At 38.8% G+C, this 20,538-nt stretch overlaps 1 protein-coding gene across 6 annotated transcripts in view; it reads right to left on the minus strand.

Annotated features, from left to right (window-relative positions):
• Positions 1-3,600: 3,600 nt before the first annotated feature.
• Positions 3,601-20,538, minus strand: part of RWDD2B (RWD domain containing 2B) — a 171,680-nt gene continuing 154,742 nt past the window's right edge. For all 6 annotated transcript variants that reach the window (XM_044071392.1, XM_044071390.1, XM_044071391.1 and 3 more), the window contains one exon: positions 3,601-5,417. In XM_044071392.1, coding sequence (XP_043927327.1) covers positions 5,171-5,417 — 247 coding nt within the window. In that variant the 3' untranslated portion in view covers positions 3,601-5,170. The remainder of the gene's footprint in view (positions 5,418-20,538) is intronic.

The following is a 20,538-nucleotide window of genomic DNA, read 5'->3' on the forward strand; positions in this document are numbered from 1 at the left end:
CAAAGGGCAGTGCAGAGAACTGATAGTGCATGTAGCCTGCTTTGAAGCATAGGTACCCTCTGCAAGATTTTCTGATTGGGATGTGCAGGTATGCTTCCTTTAAATTTGGTGTTGCCAACCAGGCATCTTTGCTTAGCATAGGAAGCAACTGGTGAAGAGTCAGCATCTTGAATTTTGGAATCACCAAAAAGGTGTTTAGAGTAGGCAGGTCCAGGATAGGATGCCATGAATTGTCTTTTCTGGGTACCAGGAAAAACTCAGAAACCTTGTCCATTTTCCTCTTCTGGTACCAGCTGAATAGCCCCTATGCTTAAGAGAGGGAGTACTTGCTTTTGGGCCTCTGCCCACCGATTGGCAGGTAGATCCGGCCAACCGCTTGGAGTTGGTGACATGTGGAAGTGAAATCTCTATCCTTGGGACACTATTTTTAAAACCCATCTGTCCTGGGTAATGAGTCCCCAGTTCTTTGCATGAAGTGCAATCTTTCCCCCCAAAAGGGCAGTCAGTTGAGAAGTTCTTGGAAGTTTTAAAAAATAAGTCATTAAGACAGTTTACCATAGGGAGGAGTTTTATTACTCCCAGATTTGGAAGTGGAGGCCCCCCACTGCTCAGTCCTGTGCGTCCCCTGGGACTGAAGCCTGGGTGCTCTGCTGGATCTGGGCTTGGACTGAGAAGATCTGTAAGAGGCAGAAAAGGACCAATTCTTAGAAGGCCAATGCCTAATAAATCCTGTAGGTTGTACTTGTAAAAAATCTTTAACAGTTTGCATAGATTTAGCTTTTTCCTCAATCTTTTTAAGAACTTCTTCTGCCTTGTTGCCAAACAGGTGGTGCTGATTTAAGGGAGCATCCAGTAATTTCGCTTTAACATGATCTGGCAAGGATTGCTCCTTAAGCCAAGCATGCCTTCTAAGTACAGACCCAGTTACCGCAGCCCTGCAAGATGCCTCTAGTGAATCAACGCCACATTACAATGTATGTTTATCAACTTGTTCAGCAGAATGCATAAAATTTTGAGTTACAGGAAACACGAGGTAGAAAAAAAGGCATCTATAAATGTGGTGCCTGCCATCAATGTGGTTATATGATTAATCAAGGGTCAGTGTATATTCCCTTCCAGGAAATTCAAAATCCAAGCATCTAAATATTTTAATTGTGGGACAAAAGGTGTGGTTTACATGGGACTATGTATGACCTGTATGAGTTTCTATATAGGGAAAACGGAGAGGCAATTGAAAAGGAGGGTATACGAACACATGCACGAGGTAAACAAAGGGAAGGATACGAATGCTTTTTTTAAACATGCCCAAGTTTGTAAAGAAATGAATATTAAGTTCTTGGTTTTGGAGCAGGTTATGGTTGACCCCCGAGGTGGTTGAGAATCGAGACTGGAGTACAAGGAGTTGCTATGGCAACTGAGATTAGACACAGGGAGAGCTCCAGGGCTCAATGATAATATTAGTATTAGCAGCGTATTAAAATTAAGGGCTGCCAGACTTTAAATTGCTTTGTAGTGTTTTGTTTAAATGAACTGATTCACAGTTATTCAGCTGTTGACATTATGTGATACGTTGTGTGTTATTAAAAATGTATGTACTGTATGCTTTTAACAATGTTCACATTCACATTTTTACATTTTTATTGCTGGGAGGGGGGAGTCATATGACTTGTTAACTGCTAATTTAAGCTGTTTGAATATGATGTTCACTGTTCTGATGAAGCCTGGTATTTGAACTGGGTGAAAGTGCTTAACAGGAATTTTGTAAAAGTGGAAGTCCTTTTGTGAAGTTCTTATTAAATCTTTTTTTCCTTCTTGGTATTTTACCTGTGTGGAGATCATTTTTGGGTCTACTGTCCTGTGTGCCATGGTGTTTGCATGTTTTATACCACTGATGACCTGACGTCATGGAAGAAGAGACAGCAACCGACATAGGACCCAAGACTATGTTAATCAGGCCAACTGAGGGCTACTGCAAGCAGATAACCCCAAATGCAATGACTGCAACAGTGAAACACGAAGAACATCAATTATTGCAGATCCACAGAAGGAGGCATTTGAACAATAAAACAACCATGTAAGAACAGCGACAAATCACTTTAAAGGGACATCTTACCTTTTAAAATTCCATGGAATTCTTTGAAGAAGAAACAGCAGCACCTGAAGATGGACTAACTGTGCATGCTGTTTACATGGAGCTTGTGAAAGCCGCCAATGCTAATTGCTATAAAGAAATTACAGATTAACTAAATTCACTAGATGTTAACACATATGTAGTGCAAAAGGCATAACACTGACTGAGTGCAACATGTTATGATCAGGCAGTTACCTGTTCAAGATAATGAAGCTAACCAGTGGTGTCCTACAGGCTCTGTAAAGGCATTTTGTAAGAGCATTTGCACTGGGTATAAAAGTGGGGAAATTCAGGCTATAGATAACCAGATACAATGATGACCACTAATTATGCAATATTACCAAGTTAAACGGTGCAGAAGTTCTCTAAGATGGTCTTGCAAAAATACAAACCTGGTATAGACAAAACACTTGAGACTCGGTAAACAAGCAAACAAAAAACGCATATAAATTAAGATTAAAAAAAAAAAAAAACTGCCACATCACAAAAAATAAGTGCACTGGCAAAAGACCCTCAGGACCTACTAGACAACAATTTAACTTTGAATGTGTTACAGTTCATCACATCTACTGTCATGTAAGGGTTCTTTTACTAGTCTATCTACAGCACTCTGTTTTATATGTCTACCTCCATCTAACTAACTCTGAAGGGTATGTAAGAGAAGTCACTGTAGCACTTCATACCTTGTTAATCTGACTCAATACTGAATACATCTGTGTTCTGTCTTCTTTGAATCAGCCACCTGACAGTACTTAAAATGAACAATGACTACATAAAAAATAAAGTGATGGAAAACATAAACTGTTTAGAAGATCTTTAAGAACTGTCATGTCCTGTTTCTTGAAGACAATTATAGGTGATCTCTGCCTTATCTAGACAGAATTTCGGACTACATTCTACTTGAGAGTCTATGCTTAGAACATCTATTAGGAGAATAATACCATATCTGGAAGTCTAATCTTGAAAATAAATATTAAAAAAATATGAAAAATACCCAACATAATGCTTTCTAAGGTTATGTAATATGCTTCTGTCTTGCAATTAGATGAAGTCATTAAGTCTTGATGTGCACACAGCAAGAAACAGCTACTTGGGGGTAAAGGCAATCATGCTTGGCAAAGATCAGCGAGTTGTAAAAATGATAAATTAATCTATGAACTACCTTTTATCTGCAGTCTATGACAAAGTCTATGTCCACAAAGCTCTACAGACTATTCAGTGGTAACTAAAGCTGCCATTTCCATTTGTAAATAAGTGTGTTTCCTCTCTTTTTAAATTCTCTTCATAAACTAGGGCAGCATATGTTTCTACTACAGCTGTTTGTAGAGTAAGCTCATATATTACCCCTCATACTGCTGCCATTCATTCCTAAGTGCAGGTTAAAGTCACAGGATGAAATATAAGACACTGTACAAAATCAGCATAAGGTGTTTCTAACAAACTCTAGATCAGGAAACACAAAACAGCAACATGGGCTAACATTTACTTAACGGTGTTCACAAGTATTTTGGGACAGTATACATTTATGTCATTAACAAAACAAACTAGCAGTACAGTTTTATCAGATCAAGAATAGTACAGCTTTGCCACTGCTTCATAAACCTGGAAGTATTGTACAGCTAGGATTCAGCTGATGCAAACCAAGGGTTATATGGCAGAAAATAAACTGTGAAGGTACTGTATAAATCTTCCAGGAAATCAGACACAAGTGATGCTCTCTAAGTATATTTTTTGGACCATTATTATTTGGAATTGTTTTAGAAGGCAATATAGCAAGGGACCCCATATGAGTAAATGTACTGACTACTCTTAAGGCAGAATGTGTTGCCACTCCTCCAGTGGATTAAGTCACACTTCCATATTACCAACAATGACTTGAACGGAGGATGCTCAGAGAATAACTAGAACTTTAAATGTAACTAAACAATCCATTTGACAACAAAATAATGTACAGCACATGCAAAGATGACAAATATCATGAACATAAGTAAAACCACAGACCTAGTTACATTTATAGAAAATAATCTAAATTCTGAACACAATGTATCCACAGTGCTAAGAAACATTTTTGGGTAGTAAATCTGATTCTGCAGGGTAGGTCATCAACTACTCTGATTCCCTTCTACAAATCATTGGTCAGGTGAACACTAAATGACAATGCAGCTGTTCCTACTTTACCAAATATGTCATTCAACTTGAGTAAGAACATGCAAAGGTATTCTAGTAAAAGGATCACTGACGTAACACAATTAGATTTAAAAATTATGTAAAATCACTGTCTTGATTTACTGACTTACAAGATGCATAGAGAGACCTGTTTTTAGTCTACAAGCCTTGTTAGACCTGGTGCTTTCTAAAATGCTGTATCTGTCCTACATAATCAGCAAATTTAAGTCTATTAGTTTACTGTTGAAATTTGATATCAGCACTAGCAAACTGGATAACTTTAAGTGGAAGAAAATACCTCTGAACAAAGAGATAAAAGTCACTGACCTTGACTTCAGAGCTTGCTGTCATTATGAATGTACAAGCATTGTTTCTATAAATAGCTATAATTCAGCTTGTCATCTAATTTTCATATCTGTACCACACACACACAAAATGTAAGAATTTAATCTGTCAGGCACTCCTTGTCAATAAAATGAATATATGAAAGCAGCAGTAAAACTGTTGCATTTATTTGATAAATGACTTCACTGTAAAATCATAAGTGCTATGATTTCACTGTAAAATCACTAGATCACTTTATGAGATTGTCATGATCATCACTGTAACAGAACAGAAGATAAATAATTTCCGTTGAAGCACGTTATAGTCTTAATTCCACAGTTCAGCAAAGTATACAGTACTAAAGGATATGTGGCTTGCTTAAAGTCTTAGCAACCTGGGTCTTTCATGTAACAATTCTGTTCAACTCCAATCCAAAATGCAGTGCTGGTGTTGAAGTACTATTGAAATAGACCTATAATTATCTTGATACTCAAGATGAGGATTTTGTCATACGGATGAGTTATTCCATTTTCATATGTCAAATCAGTTCTACCTCCCTTCAATGCCAAAATACAGCTGGAAAACATCACCACACCCTCTTTCACTGAGGAATTGGTAGAGTTGGCCTAAATCCATGTGATTTCCTCTGGCTCCATGAGCATCAAATATCTTTTCTTCTAAAGGTAAGAATCGTCTATGCTTTTGCATTTGACCATCTGTATTTTCTGATGTACTGTCCAAAGTAATGTCCTCTCTGTGGGTTATAAAAATCCTTCGCCAAGATAATCTTCTTAACCTGCAAAAATAAAGAAAGCTAAGTAACTGTTAAATATCAAAGGCACTGAACAAAACAGTAAACAAAAAAACACAAGAGACAATTTTAAGGAAAGTATAAATAAATGTTAAAAAAGATGGTATCAATGAGCTATGTGCTATTGTTGGGCACTGATTTTTTTAACATTACTTCAACATTTCATTTGTTCAATACTAACCTTCAAATTATTGAAAATAATACAGTTTCCTAAAAATATGGAATAAAAATAGAATAGACATATTATATATGCATTTTAAAATTTCCAATCATGTTTGATAATAGAAAAAAAATCACAGTATACTTTACTTTTCATCCCTTAGTGTGACTAAATAAAATGTATTACTAGGATTATATTTTATTTATTTATTATTAATCATGCAGGTACACTGGATAAATGATTCATTTTGGCTACAAACTGGTCTCAGAACAGCATGAAAGAGTACATAGCACACCATTACAGGTGACAAAATTAAATCAGCTTAGATAAATACAGTTTTGAGAGCTAAACACCAAATATTTCAATAAAGAATAAACAATAGTATTACCAGGACAGTATATCATGATTCTAAGAAAAAGGCAGAGTGATAGTATGCACATTATGTACAATTAATTATAAAATAGCCGATCTCAAAGAGTATGAACGAAAAATAAAATACAACACAGAGTAGATATGTCATTTCAAAAACAAAATACATTATCAAAGCAATTTTGAAAGCTAATTGTTCAATAATCTTGTAAAGTAAACACACTAGTACTACTAGTAAATAGCACGATGCAAAGAGGAGGTGAAAGTGTTACTACAAACATTATTCATAACAATTACAGTTTCAAAAGCTTGAGTCATATTGACAAATATCCCTCCTGTAATCTGTCCATTGTTTATATTATTATAAACATTGTCAGTAGCAATAACTATTAAGAAATGATCTCCTCAGAGATGTGCAAAAATGATTAAAACCTTTACTATTCTACAAAAGACTATCCACAAATTACAACTTTTTGACTATTTTTGTGGCTACATATAATTAATTGGCTGTATCCATGAAGTGGTCTGGCACATTATCTTTTCAGGAAATGCTACTCACTTGATTGTCTATAAAATATTCTCTGACTATGCTCCCTGACAGCAAAGCAGGAACTACTACTTGAATTTTAATGAAAAAAAAAAATCACTTTATTGTAATTTTATGCCACATAATATAATCACTTTTATGTAGAAGCACATTTTTACTGGCTTGATGTCTCAACGGCACTAAATATTTATGTTTCTGTTAGCTTTTTGTGTTTACTACTCTGAAGAAAACTGGAAGATAGACCTCTACTTTGAATCAACTGTTCTGCAAATATTGCAGTTTGGCAATTTCAAAATACCATTCTATCCCTACTTAAAATAATATCTTTCTAGCTGTAATTCTTATTAAATTTTCAGTACAAGATAGCTGAACACTCAAACTTCATGATTGTAAAGTGACTAGGGGAAGCACACAGTAGCATCTCAAATATGTGCATGTCTGCCAGAACAAGTTAAACATGTATATTTTGCTGTCACATTTAAAACGACAGAAAACATCACTTGTCCTGATAAGGGAGTACACTTACTATTCTCAATTTATAAGAAAGCATTCACCAGGTCACAAGTATGTGTATGTGTGTGCATTTTATATTTATTTATATATATATATATATATATATATATATATACACACATGCATGCACACACACACACACACACACACACACACACACACACACACACACACACACACACACACACACACACACACACACACACACGCACACACAGTGGATATAAAAAGTTTACATACCTCTGTTAAAATGCCAGGTTTTTGTGATATAAAAAAATGAGACCACAATAAATCATTTTAAAACTTTTCCCACCTTTAATGTGACCTATAACCTGTACAATTCAATTGAAAAATAAACAAATCTGTTAGGGGGAAAAATATAAAAAATAAAAAAAGTACAATAGGCTGGTTGCATAAGCATGCACACCCTTAAACTAATACTTTGTTGAAGGACCTTTTGCTTTAATTACAGCATTCAGTCTTCTTGGGTACACGCCTGCCATCAATTAAAGAGATTCTGATTAACCTCAAATAAAGTTCAATTGTCCTAGTAGGATTTTCCTGACATTTTTTCAGTTGCCTGCTACAGCAAAAGCCATGGTTCACAGAGAGCTTTAAAAAGCATCAAAGGGATCTCATTGTTGAAAGATATCAGTCAGGAGAAGGGTACAAAAAATTTCCACAGCATTGGATATACCATGGAACACAGTGAAGACAATCATCGAGGAGAAGCAACTAGTGCTAGAGCCGAAGGAAGAGGATCCCCAATCCTCTGGGCTGAGGGTGAGGGAATGATCTCCAGGGCCATCTAGGCCCTCAAAAAGGTTTGCATGAGCTGATACAAGCTGGACTCTATCATTCCTGGGGGACCTCGTAGCTCTCAAGGAAGCTGTGGAAGCCAGCTTGCAGGGTCAATGCAAAGGTTAGATAACTTCTTGGATCTAGTAGAATGAAGCCTGGACGAAATAAGGGCAAGGATCTGGAAAAAAATCTAGATGCAGAGTGATGGGAATAAAAGGAGAATGGAGCTGACCCAAAACTGGAGCTGCTGACAACCAGGGCCCTGGAATATCCCATGTTCTAGATATGGCTGGATCTGAAGTCGAAGAACGATATGGACAGAAATCAGTGCAAGTGGGCTGATTCTGGATCCAAGCTGATAGGAGGAGCTGTGGGCTTTGGGGTGGTCAGATTCAGCAGACCTTTAAATGAATGTTTCTGGGCCTTGTTCTCATTTTGTCTGGCCTTCTCTTCTTCCTCAAGTATTCCCTCTTGCTTTTATTTTTCGTTTTCGTTCCCATCACTCTATCTTTATCCTTCTCTTTTTTTCTTGTCTACAGGCCTCTTTAAGGAAGGAGGAGACATGGCAGCCTGGGCAGGAGAAGCAGAAAGCAAGTCTCTTAACACCAACTTTGCCCTATGATCAGCCACAGCCTTGGCTCCAAAGGCTGCACAGGCCTGACAATCCATGTCAAAGTGTGCAACACCAAGGCAAAAAACATGACTGTCATGGGAGTCTTGGGAGGGTGACATGTGTCCATATACATATACTCACACAAACACACACACACATTTTTTATATATCCTTTATCAACTGGGTTAGTCCCACTAGGCTAGAAACCTCTCTTCAGGGGAGACCCAAGGTGGTATTTAATCTACTAGGGGAAACTTGGCCACAGCATCTGGGAAATTCCCCTACTCTCTGCAGCTGCTAGATGGTGCCAGAGGGCTACTACAGTAGCAAGGGAGAGGTAGCATGGAGGAGGAAAGAAAAGCTATGGGAAGTTTGTAGATGGAAAGATATGGAGCTTCAGAATATAAGCAAATATTACTGTGTGGTGGATATTACAAATGAGCAGTGTTTAGCTGTCTACATAAGGAAAAAAGTAAGCAAGCCGGTTGAAATGGTAAAGATAACAGAAGTGGTGTCATGGCGGCTTGCAGATGACAATCTGTTAAAAATAATTGAGCAGGATGATCCACCTGACATTTCTGTTGTTTCATGGAGTGAGATGGCAGATTACTATCCTCAGCACTTTCGAAAAAGTTATGTGGAAAAGGAGTCAGATGACATGATACCAGAGAATGTAATGGGTTAAAACAAAGTTATGCTGCAATGACAAAAAGAAAAAAGGAAAGCTGCAGCAAACTGAGAAGGTGTCTAGTTTTGTGGCAGCAGATAATGCAGTTACTAAAACATATGCAGCAATGACAGCAGGCAAAAAAGGAGAGCAGCAACAAACTGCAAATAAAACTGTTTTTAAAAAGAAGATCAACTGTAAGAATAAGAAAAAAAAACACAGACACTGTGATAGATATTATGTATGGGACAAAATGGTTAACTGCTGTGTTTTAAGCTCAATGAATTTGATCTTTCATACATACTGTGACAGAAACATTTTTTGAAACAGACATATAATTTCTGAAACTGTGTAACATAAAGGACATTTATCTATGGAAAGTACAGTTGTGTACACTTAGCATAAATGTAGATGTTCGAGTGTATTCACTGTTGCAGTCATCACATTTGGGTTATCTGCTTGCAGTAGCCCTCAGTTGGCCTGATTATCAAAGTCTTGGGTCCTGCGTCGGTTGCTGTCTCATCTTCCGTGACGTCAGGTAGTCAGGCGTATAAAGAATACAGCCGACGCCATTACATCAGTTTTTCTTGCCCCAGATATCAGGTGCCCCCTAATTGGAAGCAATTAAATACACACACACACACACACACATATATATATATATATATATATATATATATATATATATATACACATACATACATACATACAAGGTTATACCTCCAACAAAAAAGCAAATACACCAAAAAGCTTTTAAGCATAGTAAAGGAGCTTAGAGGTATAGCCAAAAGAAGTCAGGGGGCTGGCGGGAGGGTAACCAGGACTGCAACAGTGAATACACTCAAACATCTACATTTATGGTAAGTGTACACAACTGTACTATGTTCTTCACGTTTCACTGTTGCAACCATCACAATTGGGTAGATTCCCAAAGCTAAGGATGGGAGGAGGAATTTAGATAGCATTAGGACCAGCTATAAGGCCCTGCAAGACTGCAGTGGCAAAGCCAGCTCTGGATTTAGAGAAAATTGGCAAATGGTAATGCTTGGTGAAGGTATGTAAAGAATTCCAGGTAGCAGCTGCTAGGATGTCTCTGGTAGGGACACCCCTGAGAAAGACTGTAGAGGTAGATGCAGCCCTGGTTGAATGGGGTCTAATCCCATGTGGGACAGGTCTTCCATGGTGCTTATAGCAGAAATGAATGCAATGGCCTATCCATTTAGAAATGGTTTGCTTTGAAATAGCCTTACCCTCTGCCCCTGCAGCAAATGCCACCAGCAGTTTTTCAGATTTCCTTTAAGGTTTAGTCCTGTCCAAGTAAAATCTAAGTTGTCTGTGCACATCTAAGGAGTGCAGTATCCTTTCCCCTTTGTACTGTGGATTAGAAAAGAAGGTTGGCAAATGAATGGCTTGATTAAGAGCCACACTGGATACCACCTTGGGCATGAAGGAGGGATTGGTCCTAAGGGACACCCTGTCCAGATGAAAGATGATGAAAGGCTGCACTGCAATGAGGGCCTGTAATTCAGGTACCCTTCTTGCTGAAGTGATAGCTAAAAGGAAAGCTGTTTTCCAAGAAAGGAATTTTAGCTCTGCACTTGCAGCTGGCTCAAAAGGAGGCAGAGTGAGTTTTTCCAATACAAAGTTAAGGTCCCACGCTGGAGCTGGGGCTCTTCTGGGTGGTCTTAAGTTTTTGGCCCCTCTGAGAAACTGCTTGAGCAGTGGGTGAGAAAAGAGGGGTGGTTCTGTGTTGTAATGAGCTGAAATGGCTGAGGCGTGAATTTTGATGGAGGAAAAGGAAAGGCCCTTGTGAAACATCTCAGTTAAGTATTGAAGAATCTGAGGTACATTGCTGTGGCCATCCCTTGAGTTTGGTTCCAGGCACAGAATCTTTTCCATTTTTCAGCATAAGATTTTCTAGTACTAGGCCTCCTTGCCTCCAAAATGACACCAAACACTTGTTTACTGAGGGATGGCAACGGAGACATTAGTAATTAGCCAGGCTGCCAGGTTCAGGGTTTGAAGCTGGGGGTGTAGAATCTGGCTCTCTTGCTGTGACTGCAGGGTAGGGGTCTGAGCCAGGTACCATGGGGCTAGCTGTGACACACTGCACAAGAGGGGGTACCAGTGTTGGTGTGGCGGGTTTGTCCTGTTTGATCTTTAGTAGTACCCTGGAGAGGAGAGGCAGAGGAGGAAAGGCATAAACTGATAGATTTTTCCAGCTGAAGGACAGAGCATCCACTTTCCAAGCTTGTTTGTGCCCTTGTGCAGAATTTCCAACTGGTAGTTCTGGGGGGGGGGGGGACAAACAGGTTTGTATCTGGGCTCCCCCATTTGTTTATCAACATGTTGAAAGTCTTTGGTTCCAGTTTCCACTCATGTGGGTCCATGAGATTTCTGCTTAGTTTGTCTGCCAGTGTATTTAGTTTCCCTGGCAGGAATTGAGCCTGTAGATGCACTTGGTAGCTCAAGGCTGTGTTCCACAGAGCCATGGCTAGTCTGCAGAGGGGGTAGGAATGGGTATCCCCCTGCTTGTTTATGTACCACATAACAGTGGTGTTGTCCATTTTTACAATTAATTGTCCTGGAAGAATGTGGTCCTTGAAGGCTGTCAGAGCATTCTGTACAGCTAACATAGCATAGTCTGATGTGTCTGTTAGGGTTTGGGCGGCAGGGGGTAGAGTGAATGGTAGTCCCTTGTTTTGGTGGCAGGCCTCTGCCCACCAAAGGACTTCTAACTGTAGGCAAGGTATGATAGGAATCATTGCTTCTAGATCCTGAGAATGATGACACCATAGGCTTTTTAGATACCATTGTAGTTTCCTCATATGCAGTCTTGCATATGGAATAGGAAGAATGCACGAGGCCATGAACCCCAAGGCTTGCAGTATTTGCCTTGCAGATAGCAGGGTTTTTGTGGCCACTGGTTTGAAGTAAGTTGTCAAATGAATTTGTTTCTCTGGCATGAGGAAAGCCATCTGGGAAGTTGTGTTCAAGCTTGCTCTCAGGAATATAATTTGTTGACAGGGTACCAGCTGTGATTTCTTTTCGTTTATGGTGTACCCCAGACAAGTTAGCACCTTTTTTACAAATGCCAGATGATTCAAAAGTATGCCCTGGCCTTCTGCCTGAATTAGACAATCGTCCAGGTATGGGTATATTTGAATATTTCTTTGCCTGCGAAATGCAATGACTGGAGCTAGGCACTCTGTGAATACCCTGGGCGCAGTAGATAAGCCAAAGGGCAGTGCAGAGAACTGATAGTGCATGCAGCCTGCTTTGAAGCATAGGTATCCTCTGCAAGACTCCCTGATTGGGATGTGCAGATAGGCTTCCTTTAAATCCAGTGTTGCCAACCAGGCATCTTTGCCTATCATGGGAAGCAACTGGTGAAGAGTTAGCATCTTGAATTTTGGAATCACCAAAAAGGTGTTTTGGATAGAAAGGTCCAGGATAGGATGCCATGAGTTGTCTTTTCTGGGTACCAAGAAAAGTCTTGAGTAGAAACCTTGTCCCTTTTCCTCTTCTGGTACAGTCTGAATAGCCTTTAATCTTAAGAGAGAGAGAGAGAGTAGTTGCTTTTGAGCCTCTGTCCACTGATTTGGGGGTAGATCTGGGCAACCATTTGAGGTTGGCAACGTGTGGAAGTGAAATCTGTATCCTTGGGAAACTGTATTTAAAACCCATTTGTCCTGGGTAATGAGGTCCCAGTTTTTTGCTTGCAGAGCAATCTTTTCCCCTAAAGGAGCAGTCAGTTGAGAAGTGCTTGGAAGTTTTAAAGTTAAGTCATTGAGAAAACTTACCATAGGGGGGAGTCTTACTACTCCCTGATTTGGAGGTGGGAGCCCCCCACTGCGTAGTCCTGTGCGTACCCTGGGACTGAAGCCTGGCTGTTCTGCTGGTTCTGGGTTTGAACTGAGAAGGCCTGGAACAGACAGGAAAGGACCAATTTTTTGAGGGCCAATGCCTACTAAATCTTGCAGGCTGCACTTGTAAGAAATCTTTAACAGTTTGCATAGATTTAGCTTTTTCCTTCATATTTTTAAGAACTTCTTCTGCTTTGTTGCCAAACAGGTGGTCCTGATTTAAGGGAGCATCCAGCAGTTAATTTTAACATGATCTGGCAAAGATTGCTCCTTAAGCCAAGGATGCCTTCTAAGTACAGACCCGGTGACAGCAGCCCTGCAAGAAGCCTCTAGTGAATCAAAACCACATTGCAAAGTATGTTTTCCAACCTGTTCATCAAAATGCATTAAATCAGGAATCAACATCATTTTCTGTTTAAGCAATCCAATAATATGCTGTTGATACTTTAACATATGAAACTAGCAATTTAAGGCCCTAATGGCCAAGGTTGCAGAGGTGTATACCTTATAGCCCATCTACCCAGGGCCCTGGAATCACTGTCAGAGGGGGTAGGATTTTTGGCAGTAGTAGCCTTAATGCCCTTGGGTCCCTGTGAAATGGTCTCAGGATCCGCAGTAGGATTTAAAAAAAAAAAAGGAACTTGTGAGAATCAGGAACCCTGTAATATCTATCAGGTTTTCTGGGAGCAGGAGGAAAATAGTCAGGGGACAAGCTAGATTCCGAAAAGGCATCGTCAACAATGTCCAGCACAGGAGGGATAGCTAAAGGTCTGTGTTGGGGCAGGAGTAAGAAATTTCTAAGCCTCTTTTTAGAATCAGAGTAATCCTGGCTTTCCCAGTGAAAATGCTCCCTAAGAGTATGCAAGGTTTCACCAAAAGAAAAATCCTCTGGGGGAGAAGCAGAGGAAATAGTCCTCTGCATCAGAATCCTCATAGGTAGATGAGGGTAAATCCTGGTCATCAGAGGAGACAGAAATTTCAGAATCCTGGTCAGAAGTATCATAAGCAAATTCAGTCCTAGGTCTCTTAGAGGGGAAGGTTGGCTTCCCCTGATTAAAGTAATAAGGTCTTCAGCCATTCTTATCATTTGTTTTTTAGGCATAGAGGCCTGAACATGCGGTCTGGGCGTTGGTTTCCTAGGCATGGTTCGAGTTTTAGGCCTTGAAGAAGAAGATGGTGTTGGTTTAATATGCAAGTCAGTAGGCCTGAATATACCCCCAGAAGCACACCAGCTCTGGACCCATCCAAGGTAGAGACATCAGCAGGTTCCACAGTCGAAGTATCTCGCGGCATACCAGTCTCCGAATGGGTTTCAGTAGAGGCCTGCGAATCTGAAGTAGTTGGTTATCAGGGGCTGTGAAAGCGCCTCACTGAGTACCAGCGAACTGGTGACTAGCTTAGGAGAAGCATCGGCGGCAGCTTTGGACCAAGCCGGCCTGTCTCTGTCTTTATCTTTGCGTTTTTTCGGAATATCAGTAGTCGGGAGGCTTACTGAAGACATATCTGGATAATTACACTGAGGACCAAAATATTTAGAAGTGAAAATATTCCAACGACAAATAGTCCGTGGTTTAAATAAGGCACAAAACCAACAGCGAGGTACGTCGTGGTCAGGGCCTAGGCAAGGAATACAGTACGAATGAAAATCTTTATGAGGTACTTGCTTTCCACAAGAAATACAATTACTGACTTTTACTGACATCGGTTTAGAGCAAGAAAATGTTTCCCTAATGGGGTACTTAGCTTTAGTTGAAGACTTTGGTTCTGAAACTTGAAAACAAAAATTTCAGGAGTCTGCTGACCAGCACTTGCGAACTGCTTCTGCTTTGGGCACCGCACAGCAGGAAAGACTGATGTAATGGCGTCGGCTGCATGCTTTATACCCCTGACTATATGACATCATGGAAGATGAGACAGCAACTGACGCAGGACCCAAGACTTTGATAATCAGGCTGACTGAGGGCTACTGCAAGCAGATAACCCAAATTTGATGACTGCAGCAGTGAAACATGAAGAACATCAATTATTTTGTTTTCTGGTGGTTAACTTAAATGTTAAAAAATGTTACTTTGCAGTTTAGAACTGATGTACTGAAAGAAGATGATGTTGAAAAATGCATGCATGGTCTGTGTGAAACTATTGATAATAATGTGAACATTAGAGATGAGAAAAGCTTACTGAATGGATGGCAGAAGTTGGAAGCTGTTTTGAAATGTGAAAAAAAAAACATGGTGAAACACTTCCCAAGTATTATTTTTGTGGATGGTCATAGAAAGACATTAAGATATGTGATAAGGTACAATATAACTAGTGTGGGTAGAAAGGACATATGGCAGGCAGGTGCCTGAATGCAGGTTGTGTGAAAAAAGGGAAGGATTATCAGCAGCAATCAGTAAACAATCAAAAAGAAGATGGAAGAGAACACACGCACAGGGAAGGACAACAAGAGGCTGGGGCAGAGCAAGAACCAGGTGAAGAAGAAATTCTAGAGGAAGAAAAAATATGTAGGGGAAAAATGAGAAAAGAGAGAGCGCATGCAGGAAGAGAGGCCAGGAGAAGGAATTGATACTATTTTTTTGAATATCTAGCCAGTCAAAAATCTTATTCTTAGGGTCATGTATTATTTGTACATTATTTATACATAAACCCAGAAAAAATGTTCAGTTTGGGGAAAGACTAACAAAAAGAAAATGAAAATTTTAAAATATTTTACCTAAACTTAAAAAGAAGGAAACAACAATTTTAGAGTACTTTCAGTAAATATGAACAGTATCAACACCGTACAAATGACAGAAATAATGAAATGGTGTGTTAATGTGATGTGGATGTTATTCTGTTAGAGGATGTAAGATTCTTCACAAGTGAAGGAGGACTGCAAACAGGGGTGGAGATACACTATCGAACTTAGGAAGTGAATGTTGTTCTGGAGTGACTGTGTTGTGCAAAAAACAATGAAAACAGTGAAAATACTAGATGTAATATTGGTAAGGATGGAAAGGTTAACTGTTGTGGATCTGAGGTGGAGAGAACATATTTATAGCATATATGTATATAACTAGTAAGGAAAGAGATAACTGGATTCATCAAATATTAAACTACCTGGTTGGTGGTTAACATGAAAATTATAACTGCAGGGAACTTTAATTGTGAATGTAAAAAGAAAGTGGAAAGATGTAAAAAAAAAATACAGGAAGTGATAAAATGTGGTACATTAGCTGTGTTGAACAGAAGTAAATGGACTTGTATAAAGGGTGGGCACTTGAATCTGGAATTGATTATTCTGTATCATCGAAAGGCTTTGGGGTAGCAGATGGTGCTACAGTTGTAATGGGTTTTTCAGACCATTTGACAATAAGGATGGAGGTGATGGGAGAAAGGCAGTATATTAAAATAGGAAAGTTAATAAGAAGAATAAATGAGAAATTATGGTATGAAATTGGACAGTTACGGAAGGATCATACAACCATGGAGGACTTCTATAAAAACTGGTCTGAATGGTGGATTGAGTTTAAAAAGTATTTTTTTCAATGTCAAGATAATGATAGAAAGAAATAGAAAGTGGAGTTTGGAAAATGCATGGAAATGCATTACAGAATTTAGAGAATAATACAAGAGTTATTATGAACAAGGGAGAAGGGAGGAGGTTTCTGCACATTTGGGTAAAATAGTAAAGGATACTAGTATAATGAGGGAAATTAAAAATGTAGAAGGAGAAGAAAAAAGGATACAAATGCAAATTATGAGTATTCTTGTACAGCATGAGGAAAATATGACTGAGTTAAAAAAAAGAAAAAAGAAAAACATGGGAGAATGGAAAATAAAAAAAAAATCCAGAATGAGTTAAGGAAAAATATGAAAAAGAAATTACTATCACTGAACTGGATGAAGTAGGAAATTGAATACGGACTCAGTATCAGGCCCAGGTGGAATATGGTATGAAATGTACAAGAAATGTATGGACTGGCAAACAGAATATTTTGAAAATGGACTAAATGAATGGTTGAAAGGAAGGGTTGTTTATGAAGAGTTATGTATTGGGACATTAAATTTATATAGAAGAATTATGAGACGAATGACAAAATATTGGAGACCCATCACACTAAACAAACACCACAGATTATAACTGTTTTATGGGAATAATACAAAGAAGGATGAGGAATATCATACAGGAAAGTACATATGGTATAAAATGGATGGGGCATTAAGAACTGTTCCTGGTTGTGAGAGAAATTATTGATGATGATATAAAAAAAAAAGGAAAGATGTGAAACTTATGGTAGGTGATAATATTAGCAAGCCATTTAATACATTTGATGCTTTATGGGATGCTATGGATAAGTATGGAATAAGGAAAGTAAGTGTGTGTGTGTGTGTGTGTGTGTGTGTGTGTCAGCATATCAAAATGATATAGTGAAAGTGTTAGTGAATAGGGGGCTGAGTAAAGAAATATGCATGAAGTGAGGTATAAGGCAAGGATGTTCCATGAGTGGAATATTGTTTGCACTGGTAATGAATGCAATAGGGACTGAAGTAGCTTATAAAATGAAAGATATAAAAGGAGGTGGCAGTTCTAGTAGTTTTGTCATACGCAAATGATACAGTTGTAGTTGTTAAGAACAAAATATAGATGAAGGAAGTGTTGATTTGTCTGAATGGATGTTTAAAGGAAAAGGGAATGACCTTGAATAAAGATAAAAGTAAGGGTTTGGGTGATGTGATGAAAATTGGGGCGTGTGTATTTTTCAAAGAAAGAAGTGCTTTTGCTAGGGATAAAATCTGGGAATAATTATGTAGTCATGATGTAATGGGAGGGTTTAATTATTTTATTTACGTTTACTGGGAAATTCCAACTGGACGCAGGTCCTTTTTCAGCAGATGCCCAGGGAGAAAAGCTCCACATCATGTACATGATAAATAGAGATACAAAGTTGCAGCAATAGTAAACAACATTACAGGTTGTTGGCTTTAATACAATAACAAGATATTGATTATCTACAGTAAATGTTGCAAGTTATGATAGTTTCTTGTTGTTTATAATATTAGTAACAAAGTTGTCAGAACAAGATTTTAAAGTATTTTAAGACAACTAGCTAATTCTGACTGTGGTTAGTAGTGGCGGTAGTATAGCTGGGTTAAGAGTCTAGGTGGGAGGGGGGGGGTAAGGGGGTGTTAGTCTGGATTAGAACAAGGACAAAGCCAGTGCAAATTTAAGTGCAGTCTTGAAAAGGCTGCTGGAAGGTAGAGTAGTTATAGAGGGTGGAAGATTGTTCCAAAGTTTAGATATGGTACATGAAAATATGGCTTCTCCTGCTGAGTTTTTGGGTTTGATAACAGTGAGTTGATTTTTGTTGCTTGATCTTAGGGGCCTAGTGGAGTGATAGGGTTGGAGAAGGGTTTGAAGGGAAGGGATGTTATGGGTGTGGTTAAGTTTATGAGCGAGGGTGAGTTGATTAAAGTGAAGGAGTTGTGGGAGTTCTAGCCAGTTTAGTTCTTTAAAGGAGATACAATGATGGCTGCGGTAGGAGGTTCCAGTGGCAAATTTAGCAATTTTGCTGTAACAAGCATCCAGCTTGTGTAGGTCTGTCTGGCTAAGGTTAGTAAGTATGGGGGATGCATAGAGCAGGGTGGAGACTAGCTGGGAATTGTCTATGGAGATTCTAGCCACATTGGTTAGGAATTGGCGGCTTTGATATAATGCACCAAGTTTCTTGTGAACTTTTTTTATTGTGAGAGATATGTGGGTATCAAATCTAAGTTTGTTTATTCCCACGCTGAGTAATTTTGTGTGTTCTGATGGAGAGATGATGGTATTGTCTTTGGCGAGAATGTTGAAGTGGGAGGTGCTTTGGGTGGCTTTGGAGGGTTGGAACAGGAGAAGTTTTGTCTTACTTGGGTTGAGTATTGGTGGCTTTGATATAATGCACCAAGTTTCTTGTGAACTTTTTTTATTGTGAGAGATATGTGGGTATCAAATCTAAGTTTGTTTATTCCCACGCTGAGTAATTTTGTGTGTTCTGATGGAGAGATGATGGTATTGTCTTTGGCGAGAATGTTGAAGTGGGAGGTGCTTTGGGTGGCTTTGGAAGGTTGGAACAGGAGAAGTTTTGTCTTACTTGGGTTGAGTACGAGCTGAGCATTGGATAGCCAGCTTTCTACAGAAGAGAATGATTCCTGTGTGATTTGTTGTAGTTCTGGTAGGGTGGGGGCAGAGCAGAGTCTTTGCAAATATCCGAAAGCCCAGTGGTGACAGGTGCAAGCTGTACCTAGCGAAGCAACGTGGCTTGTCAAGCATGTCATCCCAGGCTGACAGACACTGGATCCCCTTTGAATGACACCAAAATTTTAGCCAATTGTTAAAATCGATCATTTTTTCTTTGTACTATGGCATCATTCTAGGTGAGGGTAAGATGCTGCTCAAGGTCAGGGTCATACCAGCCTGGGCTACATGATCGGAGAGCTCCTCTATGTCTCTTTTCATGTAGTCCAGGGAGGTACGTCTCAAACAAATGCTTTATACAGACACACGATACAACATCCCAATGCCCAGTTTATGTTCATGATCATTGACAAAATTCAGGGAGATAGGAACAACCAACAGGGTTGGCACACCATTTTAAACCACAAGGAACAATATTGGATAACCAACCTTGGATGTTTATTCCCCCCAGGTCTGAATGACCATCTGTGAGTTTCACTGAACTCTGGAGGATTTCATAATCATGGTTACAACAACAAACATTCATATAGATCAAGAATTAGTACCATTCAATGGTAGTTAGGCCTACCAACGCTCATATTATACTCTATAAAGCATGATAAAAAATTGTTCAGGATACGAATATGCATATGTATGGTTTGGTATTCGTATCTGGTATGTTGGCGTTAAACATTGAGTATTGTACAATTACAATGTTGAACTTGTATTATCTACAAGCATATTATTTCAATTTATTATAATCTATAATATAGCTGAGAATGAGGCCACTATACTCTTTTTGCCTTATTTTGTAATATATTATATGATCAGTACTTGGTTCATTATTATTTAGTTCTTTTGAACTTGTGGTTATCACCCTTCAAAATATATATATACTAGTGGTATATATTTTCTGCTTTTTTACACTATGATATGCATTCACAAATAGTGACTATGGTATTGGTCTATTACCTTGTAATATGTATGTCATATAATGGCTTACTTCCAGAGCTTTAATTTTTATCTTTAAAAAATATGACTTAATATCTACACCTCTGGCATTTTTATGTCACTGGTCATATGTTTTAATCAAGAATGGAACATGCACTTTGTTACTCCAGCCACTGGGTGGTGCTGTAATATTGCTTCCAGGTAATCAGAGACTAGTATAAATGCAGGCTGCTTCATTTCATCCAAAAAAAAAAAAAAAAAACTTTATTGTATTCATTGATAAAGGCTGAATAGCCGAAACCGGTCTGGATTTGAAGGAATTATAAATAAATAATCATTATTTCTTCATTACTGTGTGTTCACTATCGTTTTTTGCTGGTCGTTGGTGGTTTACATTGTTGGCTTGACCCTGCATGCCATCCT

This window comes from Protopterus annectens, chromosome 5.part0, assembly GCF_019279795.1.
Source record: "Protopterus annectens isolate FY-2018-M chromosome 5.part0, PAN1.0, whole genome shotgun sequence".
NCBI lineage: Eukaryota > Metazoa > Chordata > Ceratodontiformes > Protopteridae > Protopterus > Protopterus annectens.